General features: G+C 38.9%; 1 protein-coding gene across 4 annotated transcripts; it reads left to right on the forward strand.

Annotated features, from left to right (window-relative positions):
• The first annotated feature begins 37 nt into the window (after window positions 1-37).
• Window positions 38-19,991, forward strand: FASTKD1 (FAST kinase domains 1). 4 transcript variants are annotated; one of them, XM_066189992.1, is made up of 18 exons: window positions 257-279; window positions 944-1,069; window positions 1,893-2,054; window positions 3,551-3,637; window positions 4,390-4,893; window positions 5,258-5,320; window positions 6,253-6,378; window positions 7,552-7,950; window positions 9,071-9,181; window positions 10,345-10,476; window positions 11,446-11,932; window positions 12,699-12,813; window positions 13,269-13,397; window positions 14,148-14,279; window positions 15,299-15,412; window positions 15,681-15,822; window positions 16,760-16,877; window positions 17,881-19,991. In XM_066189992.1, exons 5-18 carry the CDS (start codon window positions 4,466-4,468, stop codon window positions 17,968-17,970), a joined length of 2,586 nt encoding a protein of 861 aa, XP_066046089.1. In that variant the 5' UTR covers window positions 257-279; window positions 944-1,069; window positions 1,893-2,054; window positions 3,551-3,637; window positions 4,390-4,465; the 3' UTR covers window positions 17,971-19,991. The 4 variants fall into 4 exon arrangements, with proteins under 4 accessions (XP_066046087.1, XP_066046088.1, XP_066046090.1 ...); XM_066189990.1 differs by lacking the exon at window positions 944-1,069 and having other exon boundaries at window positions 38-779; XM_066189991.1 differs by lacking the exon at window positions 944-1,069 and having other exon boundaries at window positions 38-779; window positions 1,938-2,054.
• The last annotated feature ends 615 nt before the right edge of the window (window positions 19,992-20,606 follow it).

Here is a 20,606-nt window from a genome sequence, read left to right on the forward strand (position 1 = left end):
CGGCCCTGCCCGGCCCGGCGGCGTGGGCCGCCCGCGAGGAGCCCGAGCGACTGGGGGAAGGGCGCCCGCCTCCTCGGCTCGTCAGCGGCGCTCCGCCCCTGCCGTGCCCCGGGCCCCGCCGGCCCAGGCCCGGGCGGGCGCGGGAAGGAGCCGGAGAGGCGGGATTGCGGCAGGTACACGGGCCCTTTCCAGCCAAAAGCGCTCGAGAGCAGTCCTGGTCTGCCCCGCCGGCCCGACAGCGGCGAACGCCTTAGCGATGAGCCCGCGAAATGGCCAAGGGTTGGTAAATGAACCGTCCTGCACGGTGCTGGAAGCGCTCGGGGTTCCTACAGCAGTACACCGCACTAGGGCTTGTAGAGAATTTCCAGTTGATTACAGTTGATGTACAGTTACTGAGAATTTAGGCCAACTGTGCAAAAAAGGAGAAAGTGATAAGAGTATCCCATATATATGTATTGCATTTCAAAGTTAATTTATCTTAAAACTAAGGAATGAAAATTAATGACAATGCCTAAAATTGTGAGCACCTTCAAAATTAACTGACTGGCACTGAAGTATGTACCTCCTTTGATGGTTTTTAATTCAAACCAGTAGGCATTTGGGTCAGTTATCACATACATAATGGGAAGTAATGGAAGTTATGTGACTGGCTGATGAGAAGTTTGTTAGAAGTAGAAAACCCAAACCCAATGATTTCCTTATGGTTTTCTGGGAAAAAAAAAAAAAAAGAAAGAAACAAGAAACTGACACCTGTGAGTTCTGAAATCCTGAAGAAGCTGGTGAGTGTACATCTGTTCAGTAAATCAACTCTGGCTTCAGCAAAGCGTGCTTTGTTAAGTTTTGCTTTCCTCCCTTATGTTTCTAATTTAAAACTTAACAATTTTATCTAGCATTTTTAATTTGATTTAGGCATTGTTTTATTTTATCCAAATGTACTTCACAGGTCAAAAGTGAAAAGTTCTGCGTTCTTGTAAATGAAAAATCTGTATGATTTACAGAAGTCTCCTTCAAATGAACGTGGAATTGTTTTCTGCTACAGTTTTCCCCTCAGATGCCTTGGAATTGTTATGTGAGTTTGCACAAGGCCTGGCATTCTTGAAAGAGGTACCTTATGTGCCACCCTTTGAGCTCACCTGACAGAGTTTGGGTCTCGCTCTGTTACTTACATGCCTGTGTAAAATGTAACTGGGGTAATCTAGGAATTTGTTAGCAGAAGGACACAGAACCTGTTCAAGTTACAAATTGCACAGTTACAAAAATTGTAACTAATCCACTTTAAAAACAATACATGCTCCTTTTCTAAAACGCCACATACCTGTAATAAATAACTTAGGGTCTATTCTGTTAGTTTGAGTTCCATATTCATAGGCATCCAATATATTGACAGACAAAAAAGTAAAACCCCAAACATTTGATAGACAGCTGCAATACAGCTGGTCCAAATTGGTCATGGCAGTAGTCCTGTTAGTAATGGTAGTAGTTCTGTTTTTTGGATAGAATGTAGAGCAATCTGAAATTGTTATCATTCTTTCTAAATGTCTTTGCTGCTGTCAATGCTGGTGACCTGGAGCCAAGTATATTCAACATAAGCAACATACTAGTTGCAAGATATGTTAGGTTTGTCTCCCAAAACTCATTAATTTTAAATTTATTGTTGTTGCAAAGCATTAAAAAAAATTAAAATAAAATAGCATTAATTCCAGTACCACAAAGCCTAGCTCTTCAACTTTACCCTTCCGAACTTCAGTGCCTTTGTGCTTTTCCTAGGCAGGGGAGGCTTCCCCCCGCCCCACCCCCCCGAACGAATTATAAAAACGTTGTTTTATTTAATACGCAATAATCAGCATGAACCTTAGACCTTTTAAGTTATTGTTTTTATTTCCTTTGGAAAGTCTTAGTGGCTGGACTTTTGCCTTTCTCCCTACGCCTCCTGGCAGTTCCTGGGCGGTGCCGTGCCTGGGGGCAGGCGCGCCGTGAGTGACAGTGCGGCGGCACGTGGAGCGCTGGGCTGCAGCCGGGCGCCTTCGGACCGAGCGGTCTCCGGCTGTGCGAAGGTAAACTGAGAGCTCCTCCTCGCATCGCGTTCTGCGGAGCTGACGCCGGCTCCTTTGCTTCCTCGTTTAACCCCGCCGGGTGGTGGAGTTCGCTGTGTGACGAGCCGGCGCTGAAGCCAGCGCTGGCAGCCGCTGCCGCCCTGCGCCGGCCGGCAGCTGAGCCGTGCCCGCCCGCCCGGTGCCTGCCGGTGCCTCCCGGTGCCTGCCGGTGCCTCCCGGTGCCTGCCGGTGCCTGCGCAGGGAGCGCCCCTCAGCGGTGCCCGCGGCCCCCGGAGGCGGGAATCGAGTGTGGCGGCGCGGGTCGCTCCCCTCCTGCGGCGGCCCGGCCCTTCCCACGTTCTTTCTGGGGCTCTCCTGGATGAGAATTCCCCGCGGTGACGGGGCGGGCGGGCTCCGCGGGAAGCGGCGCTAGCGCTGGTACCCGGGGACAGGGGTGTTGTATTGCCCGCGGCTGTGCCGCCGGGAACTGAGGCGACTCGGGCAGGCGTGGCAGAAACGCCCGGGGCTGCGCAAGCGGCTCTCTTAAGGCGTAGGTGCTTAAATCTCTAATAGTTCTTATGCTTGCGGAGTGCTGAGTGTCCACGGTTTCTGCTTTTTGGGGGACTTCTCTGCTCACCGTGTTTTGTAATACGGCCTTGAAAGTGCTTACTGTGTTTCAACCGATAGAAAATAATTTTAAAGAACTTCTTGTCCTTCTAGTGTGTATTTTGCATGGTAAGTAGAACATCTTAGGAACAGTAATTTAAGTAGATCCGAATTTCCTGGTATTATTCTATATAATTGCATGTCTGAAAACATCCAATGTTTTCTCTTGATGAACTTTTTGAAAGATACCTGAATTTACTATTATTTAAAATTGTTTAAAAATTTGTGGTAAATCACTTGCATCTGCTCATTGGAACAGAGGAATATTTGAAATCTTCCCTCAAGCTGTTTTTGAGATCCTGACTCCCCATCAGTTGGATAGGGAATGCAAGGTCCTTTTCAGCATGAGAAAGGGAAAAGTTGTGTCTGTCACGTGGATTTACAGGAAACTGAGCCTTAAGGTTTTTATATTTTCTTCAGGTATCTGCTTTATCCTGACTTCTTGTAGCTTGCCTCTACTGTAGGAAGTAAATTCTTTCTGAAAGCAACTACCATATGGAAAAAAATAAAAGCAATATCTGAAATGGGACAATAAAGCAAATCATTATTATAAAAAGCACTTAATACATAGTATGGGAAAAAATTGTGCCTTTTTTTGTATTATTTCATTTTGCATAGGAAAGAAAAAAATTCTTATTATAGCAGATTGTAAATTAAAATTACTTCATATTAACTTTCCTTGTATCTGCCCTAGTGTCAGTGACAGCAGTGTAGTGCAATATGCTATATGGCTTTTTGTTCTAAGAAGAGCATTGTACAGATGTCAAAGGAAATCCACCTATATCCATTTTTCTGCAATGATTTCAGTACCTTGCACAGGATGCACAAATAAGGTTTTTCTTCCCCAACAGAGCTAGTGGGTACTGCTGCCATCACCTTGATAACATTGCACTGATGGAATCATGCCTCCAGCTGAAAAGCATTCAAGTTTGCTGAAGGTATTGATAATTTTAGTTGTTAATGATTTTATCTTCTAAAGCGAGACTTCTAGACTTTTCCATGATCTCTGGGTTGAGGGAATCTGATGAGGCTTTTTTGGTGTACTAAGACTTTTATCACTAGTGGTTTGTGTACTACAGCTTGGAATCATTTGTAGAATATGTAGTTGTTAACGCTGTGTACAAACTGGGGTGTATTCTAAGAAAACAAATGAATACTTAATAAATTTCATTATATTAGGCTGTAGCTTCCATTATAATTTGGAATCAGGTTGCTTTTCTTTAGTGAAATGGCAGTTTCAGCTGATGGTGTGTGATTGATCAGTATCTTGTAATACAAAGGCGATCAACCTTCTTGAGTAGAAGCCATCTCACTTCATTTTACCACCAATGGTTGTATTTTCTGTCAGTTCCTGGACCCCAGTTTGGGATTATGGCCTAGTGAGAGCAAGCCTCACTTAGTCATGCAGTGCTGGCATGTTAAAATCTTCAGCTTTTCCTTCTCAGTAGTAGCACTGATGGCATGTGTGGCCTTTAAAGGCAGTTTTCTACATTTGAAAACTTACCAAGTAGACTAACTTCATAGTACTTGTGAACATGTCAGTGTTTGTTTTGGGAGCTTTTTTATGAGAAGAGTCCAGGGTGTAGCTTCTTCGTAAGTTTACCTTACTTAGAACATCATAATGTAGAGACACTGATTTTTACTTTGTTGTTGTGACTGAAATTAAGTGTTTTGATACATTCTCTTACAGGTGCCTCAGAACTGACTTCTTAATACAGTGATCATACCAGTGATCAAAGGAAAATGGTCTTCTGTTTTTCAAATATATGAGTTTCTTGTTTGTAACAGCATGGTTTACTGTGAAAAGTGAAAGAAGAATCTTTCTGGACACGTTCAATCTAGGTGATAGGCATAGCAAAATGCTTTGTTTGAGGCAGGTTTGCTTGTTTACACTGAGACATTACCAAGCTCGAACTCTGTGTAGTGATCTGCTTTTGAGCCAGATCCGTGGCTGCACCCATGAAGATGAAGTGTTCAGCCTTGTTGGAAGGAACAAGGCCAGACTTTCTGAAAAGCATGTGGGAATTGCATTGAACACACTGTGGCAATTGCAAAAGAAGAGACCCTTTCTCTCAAGGACTAGTGGCTATGTAAGAAATCACTCCGAGTTTCTTACCCTTTGCATTTTGGCAGAAAACAAGGTGGAACACATGCAAGATGAGGCGATAGTGGACACCTTATATAGCATCCTGAGGTAAAGAGCATTAAAGACATTTTGTATTTGGTAATAAAAAGAGAAGGAATTTTGACCACAGAACTATCTCATAAGGAGACTGTGATGAGACTGCCCTGGCACAGCTTCTGTACTCTTGACTGTGTGACACTGACAGCATAATGTCCTGTGCCTCAGTTTTGGAGATACAGGCAGAATGGATCTGTTTTGCAGTCTCAGTAAATATGTTTTATGATTATGAATTCTGATTATTCATGCACAAATGTTTATAATCTGTTTGAATGGAGGGAATGATAGAAAAGTAAAACATTATGATAAATAACGAAAGGAGGTATTTCTTATTTCTTTATAACTATTGAAATAAAGTATTGTCATTATTTTGAAGGCTCAGTGTTGAAGACCACATTGCAAAAGTGTTTTTTACAGAAGCATGGAAAAGATTAGAAAGGCAAGTATTGTCCTGCTGGGCATTGTGAAAGGTATAAGTTGTAAGCATGATTTGCTTCATGTGAGATTACGCAGGAGTTCTCAAAGAGTATTTATGTTTAAAACATAATATGAGTATTTTAAATGTCAGTTGTATTTTTGAAAGTTTTGAAAATTATACTTATAGACTTTGGTACACAAATGCTTCGGAGATTCAGATACTGCTAAAACAGAGTCCAGCATTTGAGATTTTGAAATATATTGTCCATGTAGATTTATGTGTTTGAAGTGAATTGCAGGTTTTCATGTTTACAATTTTATCTCTGTGCTTGCTGTCCAGGTATTAAATGGTTATTAGAACCATGCTTATCTCAATTTCAGTAAAAACGTTTTGTATTTAAACAGCAACATTTTCCCTTTGTGCATTTTTTTTGCTGTGTTTTTTTTTTTTGTGGGTTTTTTTGTTTGTGTGTTTTTTTTTTTTTTTGTTTTGTTTTTTTTTTTTTGAGGAGGGGTATTGCAGTTTTCATTCTTTAATCCTGGGGTAATGGTAGAACTGAGTGTCAGTCTTGGCACCAGCATCACAGAATTGCCGCTTCTTATTATGTGGAGCATCTTGACAAGGAAATAAATACAGTGCAGCTTGAAAACAAAATTATATTCAAGTAATAAATCGCTCACATTCATTTTATCCATTTGACATCACTGCTTGAGAATATAATCTTTATAGATTTCTTAGGCTGGTTAAGTGAGGGACAATTCTTGTAGAACTCCATATACACAACAGGCTTTAATATTAAACACCTAGGGTTTTTTGCTTAGATACTTTGTTTCTTTGTTTTGTAATTTAGCTATAACCTTGGTTTTTATATACTTGTTAAAACAGATTTTTGTCTTTAGTTATTGACTAGAAATAAAAGGTTGATATCCTGACTGTCTTTAATGTCTTGATAGGCTTAGTTTGCCTGCTTTGTCCAAGTTCGCTCTGTGCTTATGCAAGCAAGACAGGCACTTCAGTCCCGTACTTGGCCAAGTAGCTCATATTGTGGACATGAAACTGGATTCTATACAGGATATAAGGTAACTGTCAGAAGCAGAAGAAACAAAATGTTGCAATTACTGCTCTATCTTTTCTGAAGACTTTCCCTTTTTCTCAACTGGATGTTGCTTTGCTTCAGTTGGGGGTTTGTGGGAAAGGCGTGTTTTGTATTTGTGCATTCATTGACAAGGGAATGCATTTTCCTAATGACTTTATGAAGAACTTCCTTATAACCAATCTAAATGATTAAAACTACTGCTTGATTGTTTAGGTTATAAAGATTTAATAATTTCCACTGTTCTACTTACAGCACAGCAGATATTTAGGATCAGCTTTATCCTGATTCTAAACATGGCATTCTTTTTGTAATTTAGAGGCTATTGGCTCACCAGAAGGTGCTTTTCTTTTTCTCCCTTGACATTGATAGTTTCTTTACTATGACATGGCTTTCTTAACAGCAATAGGGGGTTTTAAAACAATATTGTGTTTATTTATCTTCAGAGCATTGTTTTTCTGGTCAAGTTGAGTTAATAAATTCTTTTGCTGGCATGACTAGCACATTACCTTTATATTTAAATGACTTAAAACATCGCCCTAGTCAAAGGGCTCATTTTTTTCTTGTTTCTGTTCCCCTGGGGCTGTTACAGCAAAGGCTTCTCTTTCTTTTTTCTGCTTTATATAGCACCAGCAGTCCCAGCACTGATTTTTTCAGATATGAGGAGCCCACTTATGAAACTCCTTGAATAGGACTGCATTTCTTTCCTGAAATCACTTTCTCTGTGGTCATAAGTTCTATTCCCTTAGGAAGGGATTCTTTCTTTACGAGTGACAATGACTCTTCTCCCCATTCTGTCACTGGTGAATTGTTTGGGCTTCTTTAGTGTCTATTGAATATTAAAGATCTTTTTGCAAAAACGAATCAGGCAAATCAGGGTCTTGCCTTAGGCAAATGCTTTTATCATGCATAACTTTCTAAGAGATGGCTGAAAAATTTGTATTATTTCAGTAGTTCACTGAAAGCAGAATTTTTATTTTAGTAGGATAAATGGTTTTTGCTCATCCATTTTTTCTGCATTAGATTTAAAATTCTTTTTGCACGGAAGCCAACAACACTTCAACTACCATTCTTTTCTTTGTGCACGTCATTTAATAAATCTAAAATGTATTGCTTAGTATGTACAATGTGTAAATGTAAAACCTTTTGAATTTTTTAGAATCTTGTCAGTTTTGATGGTCAGCATATCTGAAGTTATCACAGAGAGTTTTCGAGATCGGTTACTACACAAGGCTGAACAGCTCTTAGGAGAAAAGGATGAAGTCCACTTCAACTCTGCCAGAAGAATACTACAGTTTCTCCAAAATGTTAAACTGAAATATCATCCATTGCTAGAAAAATGCAACAGGATTTTCCTTGAAAGTGCCTCCCATCTTGATATACACAGCATTAGTCATATTTTTGGACTGTATGAGCAGCTGGGTTTTGACAATGCTGAATTCCGTTTAATTGCTAAACAGCTGCTATCTGAAGCTGTAGATGATTGTTATGATCCTGGAACATTTGCAAAATTATTTTTTTCTCTTGGGCCTATGGCAGGATCTCAGGTTAGAGAAAGGTAAGTTTATTAATCATTTTGTCTTATTTATGACACACATATTCTTGCACAGAAATTAAAAATATACAGGTGTTTGGAGGAATTTCTGAGCCTATCTGTGGGCTGAGCCTTAGGTTTCCTGGTTGTACCATTGAAGGAATGGATGATTTCATCATGGAAACACTGTCAAAGCAGTATGTTTTATTGAGAAGTTGAATCGGATCCATCAATCAGGGGGGGTGTGAATGCTGTTATGCAAGCCCATCCTGTAGCTCTGTCTGTTAAACTACAGCCTTCCTTTCAGACTGGGTGGTAGTAAAAACCTTTCTGTCTTTCTCCTGAGAAATATATGCAGTGATATATGTTGCTTTTTCCTTTTTAAGATTATCAGTAGCTGAAAAAGCCTGAGTCTTGTCCTATACCAGATTGCTGACATCCTATTCTTTATGAAAGATCATCATCAGGGAATACTTCAGCATTTATTTAGAGCATAGTATTGTGTGACAGATTTTTTTTTCTCTGCCTGTTTTTCTTGTGCCACAAAATCCTGTTTGGGGGTGGTATTACTCATGGGTCTCTCAAAGCCTGCAGTTCTAGGCAGAATTTTCTGTATTAATTACAATGAGTCATATCTTCATATTTCTCTTCATGAGCATTTCGTTTATTCAGAGATTTGGACATGCTGCAAGCCTGTGTTGGTTTTGCCATAGCTGATTTAGTTCCAAAATCTCTTCTTAATTTTTTAAAAATTGATATTGTTTGTGATAAACATTGACTTTAATTACCACAGAACCAGTTGAGTTCATGTTTGATTCTGTTATCTGTAGCTTGCTGATTGATCATGAATTGTTTTGTGTCTTAGAGTGCCTTCCCTACTTGTCTACTTTTAGAATTGTTGGACTTGCTGGTTTCTAACATCAGAACAATATGCACTGATCCAACACATTCACACCCCGTTATCTTTGCTAGACACACCAAATATTTAAAAGAAAAGTCCACAGAACAAAAGTCTCTAGTTTGGGAGAATTTTGCTTCCAGAAGTAGTCTTTAGTTCTTTTCCTCACACACAAAAACATGGCTGCAATCTTTGCCAGAGATTTTCAACTGTTTTTCATTGGAAAATACGTCTTTTCCTCTTTAGGTTGCTAGTAACTGCAGTGCACATGGCAGAGGAATTTAGCAGTCACCAAGTACTGATGATACTGAAGACTATGCAGAAAATGAAGTGCAGAAATTCTCATCTACTCAAGAAGTAATTTTTTCGATATTACTAAGAATTTGTATTCTCTAGGCAAGCTTCCATTTAGTGTGGAAAACGATGACATATTCAGTAAGTTAGGAGCAGCGGGTGCATCACTTGTACACAAGTGCTTATACACTATCAGTTATTGGCTATTACAGAATTTAGAGTATTGCAGCTTGACCCAGAAGTAACTGAGGCAATTTGGGAATTTCAAAGAAAGGCATTTCACCGTTAACCAAGTTACTGTGGTATAGTATCTGTCTATTTGAGAAACATGTGATCTTAGCCTCTAACAATTACTGTAAACTCATGGGAATGCAAATGAAATGTAGTAAGTTGCAGAGAACATGTCCTGTCTCAGAGATCCTGTTACTTTTGTTAATTGTTAGTTCAAAAGTCATTGTGTCCTATTTTGGACTATTAAAACTTGTGTTTTTAAGAACCTGGGCCATATTTTCTGCCATTTTGAACTGAAAACTTAATAGGGAGGGGTAGTGTCTGTCATACAGTGAATGGAAAAGAAGTTCATGTTTTGGGCACAGAAGATGTAGCATTAGATATGTCAGAGATACAGCAGAGTTAAGTGCAGGTTGTGAACAGTTACTGGATTGAAGGTTGTTGTATGAATCAAATATATCCTTGAAAGAAAAAGGACATCCTTGTGTCCTGTGGAGCAAAGGGATACTAAAAGGAAGATCAGGTGAGTTATTGCCTTTTCTTCTTGAGTCTCACTGTCTAAAGAAGGTCTTAAGGTATTATCTTTCTCTACAAATCTATCCCCCTCTGCAGCGTTAGACCAACACAGCTGTAGCAAGCACTCTTATGTAAGTGTGTGTGGTGATGCTGAAACTGGTGATGCTGTTCTAATTTTTTATGTTCTTGGTTCACTCTAATTTTAACTGATTGTGAAATCTGCAACAGAAATTAGTAGTTGGAAGTAGCTGATTTGTTGTGATGAGGACTTTAATTGTGCAATTCAGTAAGTGGAGAGAGGCTGCTCTGTTTTAAGTAGAATGGTGTCAAAATCGGTGTGGAGAGGAGTGCAGGTGTGTGAAAGCCTCCACACAGGTACTGTGCACCACAGGACACCCCTTTCTCATGTGGCATGTTGGGGTTTGCAGTATCTTTTGTATTAGCTTAATACCATGTAATCTTTTCCTCTTTGTATTCAGAATGGCTTCTGTTCTGCACAAACACTTGGATAGCTGTCATGCATTACAGTTGGTAAAGTTAACACAGTACTTGGTGGCCTTGCATTGCCAGGATCTGGAGCTGTTTTCCAAACTAAAAATGTTACTATTAGGGTAAGTGTGTCTTCTTGGAAATGTAGCTATTTGAGTTTTAAACAGTTCTCTTCTTAAGATTTTAAATAGCAATCTAAGATGTTAGTGTTTTGTTTCTATAAAAATGAAGAAGTAACTAACTGTTACAAGTATTTGATTCTATTAAACACATGAATCAGAGGATGCAAAGTAGATATTGTCTTGACTATAGACCCAACAGTATCTGCTAATATATATGATACCTTTTAAAAATATTTTTTCCCTTTTTCTTTTGACCACTGTAATATAATGATGTTGAAATGACAATAAATTTTGATTGGTATTTGATAGGATGGGTAGGTATTAATATTGTATTTGATGTTTGACAGAAGAAGTAATGAAAAAGAGACAGAATGCCTTGGTTGGGACAAGTGAAAATGTGACACAGAAGTACTCTTTTGATTGAACGACTGTCCAGTTAGTCCTTAGGCTTGTGCAGAATAACAGAAAGTTGTCAGAGAAGAGATCTTGCTTTCATTGCTCAGCCTCTATGGCAACATAATGCTTTGGCTGAACATTTTTTTGGTGCATAATGTCTTCCTGTTCCTCAGGCACCTCAAAACCTGATGCTCCCTAGGACAGAAATCACAGACACTAACCAGGCCCATAAACTCACAGATAACCTTGACAAATGTGGACCTTCTAGCCTTAGTAAGAACTTCTGTGTTTATCAGTAACAGTTGGAGTCTCACCAGCTGACCGAGCTGCTCACTGTATTCTTCCCCTTCTTCAGTTTTGAATAAATTAGAAGGAAGAAGTTAATCTCACTGAAAAAACAAAAGATGTGCGGATTTCTGCCAAGCCACTAATATTCTGCTTATTTTATATTTGATGTGCAGCTTTTGGCTTCTAAATTAGAAGTTTCAAGCATGTAATTTTTTTGTTTTGTTTTGTTTGAACATTTGCAGTTTGTCACTACTGATGGACTTCTTATTTCTATCTCTCTTTCAGTTACTTAAAATCTAGTGTGATACCTGCAGATACTGCAGCAATAATTCGTGTTCTGGCCATGCTTCCTTCTTTTCAAGTGGAGGAAATGATTATAAACAAAGCAGCAGCAGTTCTGCCTCAATGCCAACTCCATCATTTGAATTGCATTGCTACAGCTCTTGTCAAGTGGAATCATCATGGCCAGTTGCACTGGCAGAACAGTTCTGAGCTGTGTGCCAAGCTTCTGCAAAAACTAAATGACTGTGGATTTCAGAGGCTTCAGAAAGCCAACAGCTTAAATCTTCTGTTGGAAGAACTTTCCTATGTGAACGGAGAGTGGTTTGAAGAAGTCCTGAATGAGGAAACTCTGGCCATGTGTCAGCGCTTTCTGGATCAAATAACATGGGCAAATGTTTTACCCTTGTCTTTTTTTCTCATAAAATCAGACCACCGTTGTCCTGCATTATTTGACAGAATAGCTTCTGTGACTGTTGAAAATATAGACAAGGTATCACAGTTTTTCTTTCTCTCTACTGTGAGTTTTTCAGTAAGAAAGGAGAGTTTAGTAATTGATGTGTTTCAGAGCACAATCCACACATTTTTCAGAGTTTTCTTCAGTATAGCTGATTTGGAGATCATCTTTTTTTGTGCTCACTTAAAGCTGTTTTACTTCTATGTATATAAATTTGCACTTATCATTAATTTTCATTTCTTTTTTATTGTTCACTCAGTGTTAGGTCAGCCACAATCCATAGAGTTGTAAATTCAACTTTACATTTGATAATTTTAAATTTTTTTAGACTTCTTTATAAATAGTCACATCACATGGTGGATATTTTAACAGTACTCACTGTTGTGGGGATTTCCTCAATAGCCTGTCTATTTGGTCAAAATTACTTTTTTTTTCTTACTATGTTTTTGCTTGTTCTCAATCTGGTGTTCATATAAATCTTCAATTTTACTCTGTTGCAATTTAGTTTCTTTAAGAACATTTAATGCAAAACCTTCTAAAAGGTTCTTTAAGTGTTTAGAAACACTTGGATCACCTACATGAAATAAAATGTAAGTTCTAGTTGTGGCAGCAATTTCAACTATTACTGCAATTTATTTTTTTATTATTTTCTCCAGAAAAAGTTGACCAAAGAAAAAAATTAGAAAATAGTTCATCTAGTTGTAAACCTCCAAATTCTGAATTAATTATAATCTTTTCTTTATTATAAAGCAATATTAGGATATTTTGCAGTGACTTGATTTAGGATGTCTCTTTTTTTCAGATTCCTCCCTCTGAAATCTATTTTATTCTCTTCCTTTTCGCTGCTTTGAATTATGACCCTCCTGACAATGAAGAATTCTTTAAGAGTTGTATCCAACATCTTACTTCTAACTTGAGTAAGTGCAATAGACAAAGATTTTCACTGCATGAAAATGGGAATAGAATGGTACTTTCGTTAAGCAAAGAAAAGGTATGTAAATGACTACTAATACTGGGGTTCAACCGTGACAAATATTCAATTTTGGGTTTTGTTTCACCCATTGAAAACGACTGTTCATGAGAGACTAGCAAAGGATTTTTGGCACAGTAAAATGTAAGCGAAAGTTCTGATTAATTCACTGTGTTGTTATTGGATAGAATTGTTGTGTTCCCCAAGGAATCATCATTTGGGAACAGGCTACATTGTGCAATTCATCACAAAGAAACAGTTAAAATTGCAGAGGGACTGTGAATGGATTTGTGTTGTACATTGAGAGAGAAAATCAGATGATTTGAGAGGCCAGGGAAAGGGCACTGCAAATCCTTTCAACTTTGTCATGTGTTAATATGAGTTTCTCTCTGGTTTTTCAAGGTCATCTTGAAACTTATCACTTGGTGCTGCTTGGTCATGTTTTGGCAATGGCTGGGTATTTTCCTCCAGTTCTGATAACAGCAATATTTAATGTTTCTTTCCTAAGCAAACTGGATGCTCAACTCAAAGGTAGCTATCTAGCTTCTGATGAATTTGATTGTGTAGCATTTGGCATAAAATGCAATTTGGACTTGAGATGTAGAATTACTCTTTAAGTGATTCTGTTTTCAGGAAAGACACCCTCTATATAATATAGTCATAATTTGAGTGATAAAAGGGAAGAAATGAACAATAATCTGTTTTTTGTTTTAAAAGTACAGACCTGTATTGCAGATGAGAGAAAGTAACACAAAACAAATTTAATAGTCAACTTATTGCACTCAGTATTTAATAATTCTTCAGTTTTATTGGAAATAAGATTACCCGACTGTGGTGCATATTACTAGAAATAGTCACAAAGCTGAAGGAATAATGTGGGATTCTTCTCTGCAAGAAATGTATCCTACCTGTCTCTTCTCTCTAAATAAGAGACAGTGACTGCTTCATTCCTCTCCACCTCTATGTTGTTCATTATCAAAGTACTGTTGCCATTTTGCCCTCAGCTGCTTAATTAAATGTACACAATAAAAGCAATTTCTATCTTCTGTCTTGCTGTTGTTCTTAATGTTGAGCAGAACTGTAGTTTTTTCATTTATTTTCTCCGGGATTTTGTGAACCTTTCTAAAATTCTGCAGCATGAGTTTTATAAATGCCATAGTGTACAGATATTTGCATTTCTAGTAAAAAAATCAGAGATTACCACTTAGTTCAATTTGTTGGATTTTTCACATTTCAGTTCACACATTTCCATGTTTTGTTTTGTTTTGTTTTTTAAATCAGTCCTGCCTGATACAGTGAAGCAGAGGGTCCACTCAAGCCTCATGAAACTGAACAGAGCAGTCTGTCTGGAATGCCCAGAGTTTCACATCCCTTGGTTTCACGAGCCATACTGCCAGCGTGTCTTTCATAACAGTAAGTAATTTAGGACAGGAAAAACTGCCCTTGTTACTTGAAAGGGCAGTTTTGAAACTAGACGTTTCTTCTAAAACTGTCATGCTGACACTAGCACACAACAGAAGGCACACCCTTCTCTGCTGAGCATGTGTTCTTGGAAAGTGCAACCACTTAGTAAAACTGGGAGCAAACTGGTTTTCCTTGTGAGAATTAATGTAATAGAGATGGGATATTTCTGCAGAAGAATTAAAATTTAAATACACAGAAACAGTGTATATGGCATGAAGGATGGAAAGGCAGGAAGAGGATCATTCTCTACTGGAGAAGATGGGTCATTTTGCTCCCTGCTTCACTTACAAAACTGAACATTTGACTTAAATTTTTCAAGGTAAATATTTTTACTGCCTCCTTTTGAACTTGATCCTCCCTTCTTCCTCATAAGAATCAAGATCCGTCAAGGATGAGAGATGGAGAATTAGGCTAGTGATCCAGTGTAGCAGCTGAGATCTTTCAGAATAGTTATCAATTCAGAAAATCCACCTAATGCAAATACAGTATCTCCTCCACTAATTCTCATGGGGAGATCTGCTGTGCTATCCATAGAACTCGGCTACTTTGTCTCTAAGACTGAAAATGCTTAATGGAGCAAGGTGTTAATCTGCAATGGACAGAGAAGTGGCAGATAGTGGGGTATGGCTGTAATAAACACAAGATGAGTAAATACATGTCTAAACATAATAAAAAGCAAACAAAAACCACAGGTGAAACCTAAAACTTAAATTTTTGTAGTATGTCAATGAAAAAATCCTGGGATCGAAAGTCTGTATTTGTAATTTATTTAATAGCATGCACCTGCCACTTTATAGCTAAAATATGATCACTTTGTCTCTGAATTATCATGGAATAACACTCAGGATTTGTGGAAAATACTTAATTCAGTAGCCTGGCTGTCAAAAACATGATGTCTCAAAGCACTATTTTCAGAATTTTGGCTGTGGACGTTTTGGATGTATGAATTCTTTATTTTGTCTTTGTAGGGATGAGCCGAATAAATCCACAGCGACGGCATATTCACAGAATGCTGACAGAGATCTTAGGAGGGAGGCATTACTCAAGAACATCTGTTCTCACACCATACTACTATGAAATAGGTGAGAAGTTAATATTCTAAAAATTGTTTTGGATTCCTTTCACATCACTGTTGTCACCAAGATTAGGAAGCTCCCGGTCATATGGCCCCAAGATAACACAAGATATTGCAGAGAAGAAATTGTTGTATAAAATACAGTTTCTGAAAAGTTCTTTAGAGTATAGATAATGTGGGTATCTCTAATTATGGCCATCAGTTTTTCTGGAAGTAAACATTGTACAGATCAAAATCATTCACTTTTGTCAGTAAACACGTTTGTTTTCTGGCAGATTTTGAGTGTGTCCTGGATGTAAATAAAAAGCCTCTTTCCTATATGGCTCAGCATATACCTTTGGATGGTGTAGGGGGAATACACTTGAGACATGACATCAAGGATGAAGGGAGAAAGGCTCTGCCACCAGGAGCTCAAAGGTCAGTTTGTTGAATTCTTGCACATCAGCTCTTCCAAGCTTACATTCAGTTTAGACTGGGGTTTTGATGCTCATGTCCTAATGCTCTGTTCCTTTTTCCAAACTCTAATGAGGCTTAGCCTTCTGAGGTGTGGTGCGTCAGCTGCAGCTGCTCCCTCCCATTTGCATGGCATGGCTCATGCCCTTGCAGTGTCATGTGGGAGACAACACGGAGGGTAACAGCAAGGAGGAAAACTCCTGGGTTGCAATTAAGACAGTTTAATAAGTGAAGGGAAAAAAAAGGAGGAGGGGGAAGCAAAGCAGTCGATGGCCATGCAGCCATTCACCTACAGACCTGTGCCAGAGCCATGGCTGTGTGGGAAAAAGTCCCCTCTGCTTTACTGCTGAGCACGATGTTGTATGGTGTGAAATAGTGCTTTAGGCAGCTGAGGTTCCCTTCCAGCTGTGTCCCTTCCCAACCTCTTGTCAATGCAGCCTGTATGCACTGTGAGTGCCCTGACGCTGTGCAACTGCTTTTCGGCAGTAGCCAAGATAGTGGTGTGTTATTAACGGTTCTGGTCACAAGTTCAAAACACAGCACTGGTGTGATGAAAAGTACCTCAATCCCAGCCAAACCCAATACAGGTTCTCGAAAGGTGTTTCACGACATTGGAATACTGTTTTCCTCCCACCTCTTCAAATGTAAGCCTTGAAAATGCTGGTTAGCTGTTTTTACCATGGGAACAAAAACAGATGCAGGGAGAAAATGCTTTTTCTGAATTCAAGTATCTCTAGATAAACAGGAGGAAAACGTTTTGTCTAATTCCAAGGAGTTGTTTAATTTTTGTTTTCTGGTAATTGTCAGGTTTATCTATCTATCACAACTATCAATAGTGAACTAGAACTTCTTGCTATTCAGGTAGAATCTGAAAGTAAATGCACATTTTTACTGTTTGCAGAATCGCTTTGGAATTTCTTGATTCAAAAGCTTTTAGCAAAGATTATTCACGTCATCTGAAAGGAGAACCTGCAGTGAAAAAGCGACACCTGGAAATGCTGGGGTACCGAGTAGCTCAGGTGAGGAGTCAGCAATACTTTGTGTCCTTTCTGCATTGTATCAGCAGTGCAAAATGATCCATTTTCCTCGCAACAGATTTAGAGATAGTTTTAGCATTAAAAGCACCTACTGGGGAGACAGCATTTTTTGTCTTTAGGGGGGAAATTCTAAGCTGTTCTCAAAATGGTCTTAGGACTTCATGGAACTGACACCTCCTCTGAAAGAGGGTGAAGCAAAACAAGTTAAAAGGTCCCAGTGTGACCTTACTGCAGGCAAACTAGCAATCTCATTGTAGCCTGAGTAAAGGAGAAAAAGTTAAGTGAGAGTTTCAGTTCAATTCACTGAAGATTTCTATGGTAGACAAAGATTGAACGTACCCCCCCTTGAGTGATAAGACAATTTTGGCAGCTGGCAGACAAGATATGGATGCTGTTTGTCTGCTGCAGTGATAGTGCTGTGACATGGAACACTAGAGGACAGAGATAATTCACCACCAGCACTGAAACATTTGGAAAATGGAGACTCATTAATGTGGAGGCTCCTATATATTTAATTACTCACCTAACCTAACTAGAATCCTTTTTTAAACTTAAATTTTGTTGGTTGGGGTTTTTGTAAACAGAATAATCATCCTTTCCCATGTTATACTACTGATACACCATTCCAGTCTGATACATTAGCATTGCAGACTACAGTGACCTGGGATTTTTCTCTCCATTTGGGTTTTAAAAGAGGGGAGGACGTAACAGAGTTGTCACAGCCTGTATTGTGTGGGCATCTGTTTTATATCTCTGCAACTATGCTGCTTTTTAGAGCAGATTGACTGTACTTAAGTAAAGGAGAATCATACAATAAGAAATGGATCGTTTCAGTATTAGAGTAAGCCAGGCTTTTGGAAGGACACAGGTAATAAAAAATCTTGAAGTGAAGAACAACAGATATCAGAAAGCCTTTTCTTTGCTCTTATATGGTGTGTGGCTTATTCTAATGTTAAAAGTCAGTTTGTACCATTCTGTTCTGCAGATTCCTCATTTCGAATGGAATTCCATGGTTCTATCAACAAAAGGTGAACAGCTGGAATACCTGAGACAGCAGCTGTATGGAATACAGTGATATCAGACTTGCAGTCTAAAGTACTTTTATAAAAACAGTTTATGTACCATCAAACAGCTTGTAATCCTGGAATACTTTGGTTTCAAAAATCTCTTTATCTGTATCAGCTGGACCACCGCTTGCCAAGGTCGTCAGGTGTAGAGATTTAATCCTTAATTCGTTAGGGATTGCAAAAGGCAGGTCACAGTGGGCTGTGAAGATGTGGTAAGGATGCTTAAAATTTCTCATTATCTGGAAGCTATTAGGAACACACGAATCTGGCAGTTTTGCAATCGAATTACATTATTATGTCCTAAATAAATAGCACAGAGGCTTAGCCAGACATAAAACTCTCCACAGAAAAAGTTGGAAATACTATTGACTAGGAGAGTGGAGAACTATGTCTGTCCTCCAGCATGTGACAGAAGGAGCAGTTAGGAATCAAACAGTATCTGTACTCTGAAACCAAGAAACTGAAATGCAGAATTGCTAAGAATAGGCCTGCTTAGAGCCATTCAGTTTCCATTCTCAGAACAGAGGTACTGTGCTGGGGGAGCGTAGTGTGGTGAGGAACCTCCAGCTGCTTTTCCTACCCTGTGATCTGGTGTGTGTAGAAGAATGGCTGAGCCTTCTAGAACACCTGCACATACTTGAAAACCCTGCCAGGGTTTGTGCAAGAGGCGTAAGACACTGAGATGTAGAAGGAAGAAGTGGAATAGCCAGGAGAATGTTCACTGTAGAGCAGTAACTGCAGCGGCGTTATGCTTGGCAAATCATCCCATTTCCAGAGGCAGCCATGTTGTGCCTACGGCTGCCCTCACCTTAGGGTGACTACCAGATGTGCCGGTTTTCTCACATGTGCAATGAGGATATGTTTATTTATTTAGAAGAAGCAGAACACATTCTTTTGCCACTTCACTTGAAACCTGACAGAGATAAGCAACTACATATCTGAATTGGCCATTATGCATCTGACTGCCACTTTTTTTTTTTACTCTTCAATAGTAGAAGAAAATTTTTATTAACTGAATACAAATCAGGACAGGAATGGAAAGTCAAGAAAAAACAACAGAACTGATCTAAGCTGTAAGGTACTTTCCACCTGAGGCAGCCCTCATGTTTGCAGGATGACTGACAAAACTAGTAGATGGTAGTCTAGACACTGAGGGTTATCAAATGGACCAGAGCTCCAAGATGTAATGACTGCTTTGAGGAAATGTCATTGAAGGCACGGCACATAGGAAGATTCTATGTGCATTGTGTTTTGTATAAAATGGGGAAGACAATCATAAGTATAGGTTAGTATTTCAGAAGGTGGACTACATGTCAAAGAGGTCTTGCATGACTCTGCTTCTGTACAGACAGCCTTCCACTTCTTACACTTCCCTGGAGTGTAAGAAAGGTGGCAGTGGCTGAAGTTTGAGCTGAACCCTGCTTTCCAGGGTTCTAGCAGTCACTGTACCAAGCCAGTTTTCTTCAAATTATGTATGGATAAAGTTATGATTATGCACAATGGGAAGAGGATTAAAACTTGATATGAGTGGTCCAGAAAGGGCATTGAAGAAAAGAAAAAAAAATCAATTCAGTATAATGTGTTGTCCCTGATTCTTTGCACTCATTCTTTCTATATTAAATCAGCAAGTGTTAGAGCAGATGGGTGGTGTAAACCAGTGATCTAACTGGAGCCAATAAAAAGGTGCTAAGTACAGCTGCAGATTTGGGTACTAAAGGGAAAATGCCCCACAGATTAAGTACTAGGGGACAGTAACATACTGAAATGAATTATGATGGCTGTCCCTCTGCATATATTTACTTCTGTCTCATAGGAAGGCAATGCAGGGGGTCATTTGATAGTTGGCATTGCTATTCAATCAGGTGGGGTGACCTTCTTTTCCAGTTTTCCTGCTACATCAGTTGTAATTAGATTTAAATTTATGAAATCCTTTAGATTGATGACACCATCTTTATGCATGATGACACCATCTTTATGCAATGGAGAAATCCTTAGAAGAGATACTCTACAAAAAACGGCAAGCATGCTCTGAAGAAAACTGAGTGCTCTATTTTGGGCTGTACTAAGAGATCTGTGTCCTGTCAATATGATAGTGATGATGAGCTAATCACTAAAAAAAGACGCTATCAAGTGATACTTTTATAGTTTTAAAAACAAAGTTTAATTGTTCAAAGTTTCAACGTCAAAATGCATCAACTCTATAGTAAATGAAAAAGTCCTCTCTGTCACAGGTATTTGCTAAAGATAGTTCTTTTAGGACTTTTTTCATGAATGCTTGTTATTGCCCTCAGATCTCTGAGAAAAAATTCCATAAAATATTTGCTTTGGAAATAAATATAAAAGCATAAAAAAAGTGGAAAATCCTTTTTATCAGAAGTCTAAACATAGTAGATGAAACAGTAGAGCTACTAACCTTGTGAGTTTCTCTCTCTACCCTCTCCTCTGTCTACTAGTGTAGCTTTGGCTGAGACTGGCATTTATTAGGCCATGTAGTATTAAGCCACTTTTGTTTAAAACATTAATTTCAATTCCAAGGTAAATTGTTTTTTTGAGGTCTGTGGTGAGAGTATTTCCATGATATCGCTGAAAATCGCAGGATTTACATACATTACTAAAAGGGGAAATCTGGCCATACAAACAGCCA

This window comes from Chamaea fasciata, unplaced genomic scaffold, assembly GCF_029207755.1.
Source record: "Chamaea fasciata isolate MVZ Bird 193981 ecotype frontalis unplaced genomic scaffold, bChaFas1.0.hap1 SCAF_8, whole genome shotgun sequence".
Taxonomy (NCBI): Eukaryota; Metazoa; Chordata; class Aves; order Passeriformes; family Sylviidae; genus Chamaea; species Chamaea fasciata.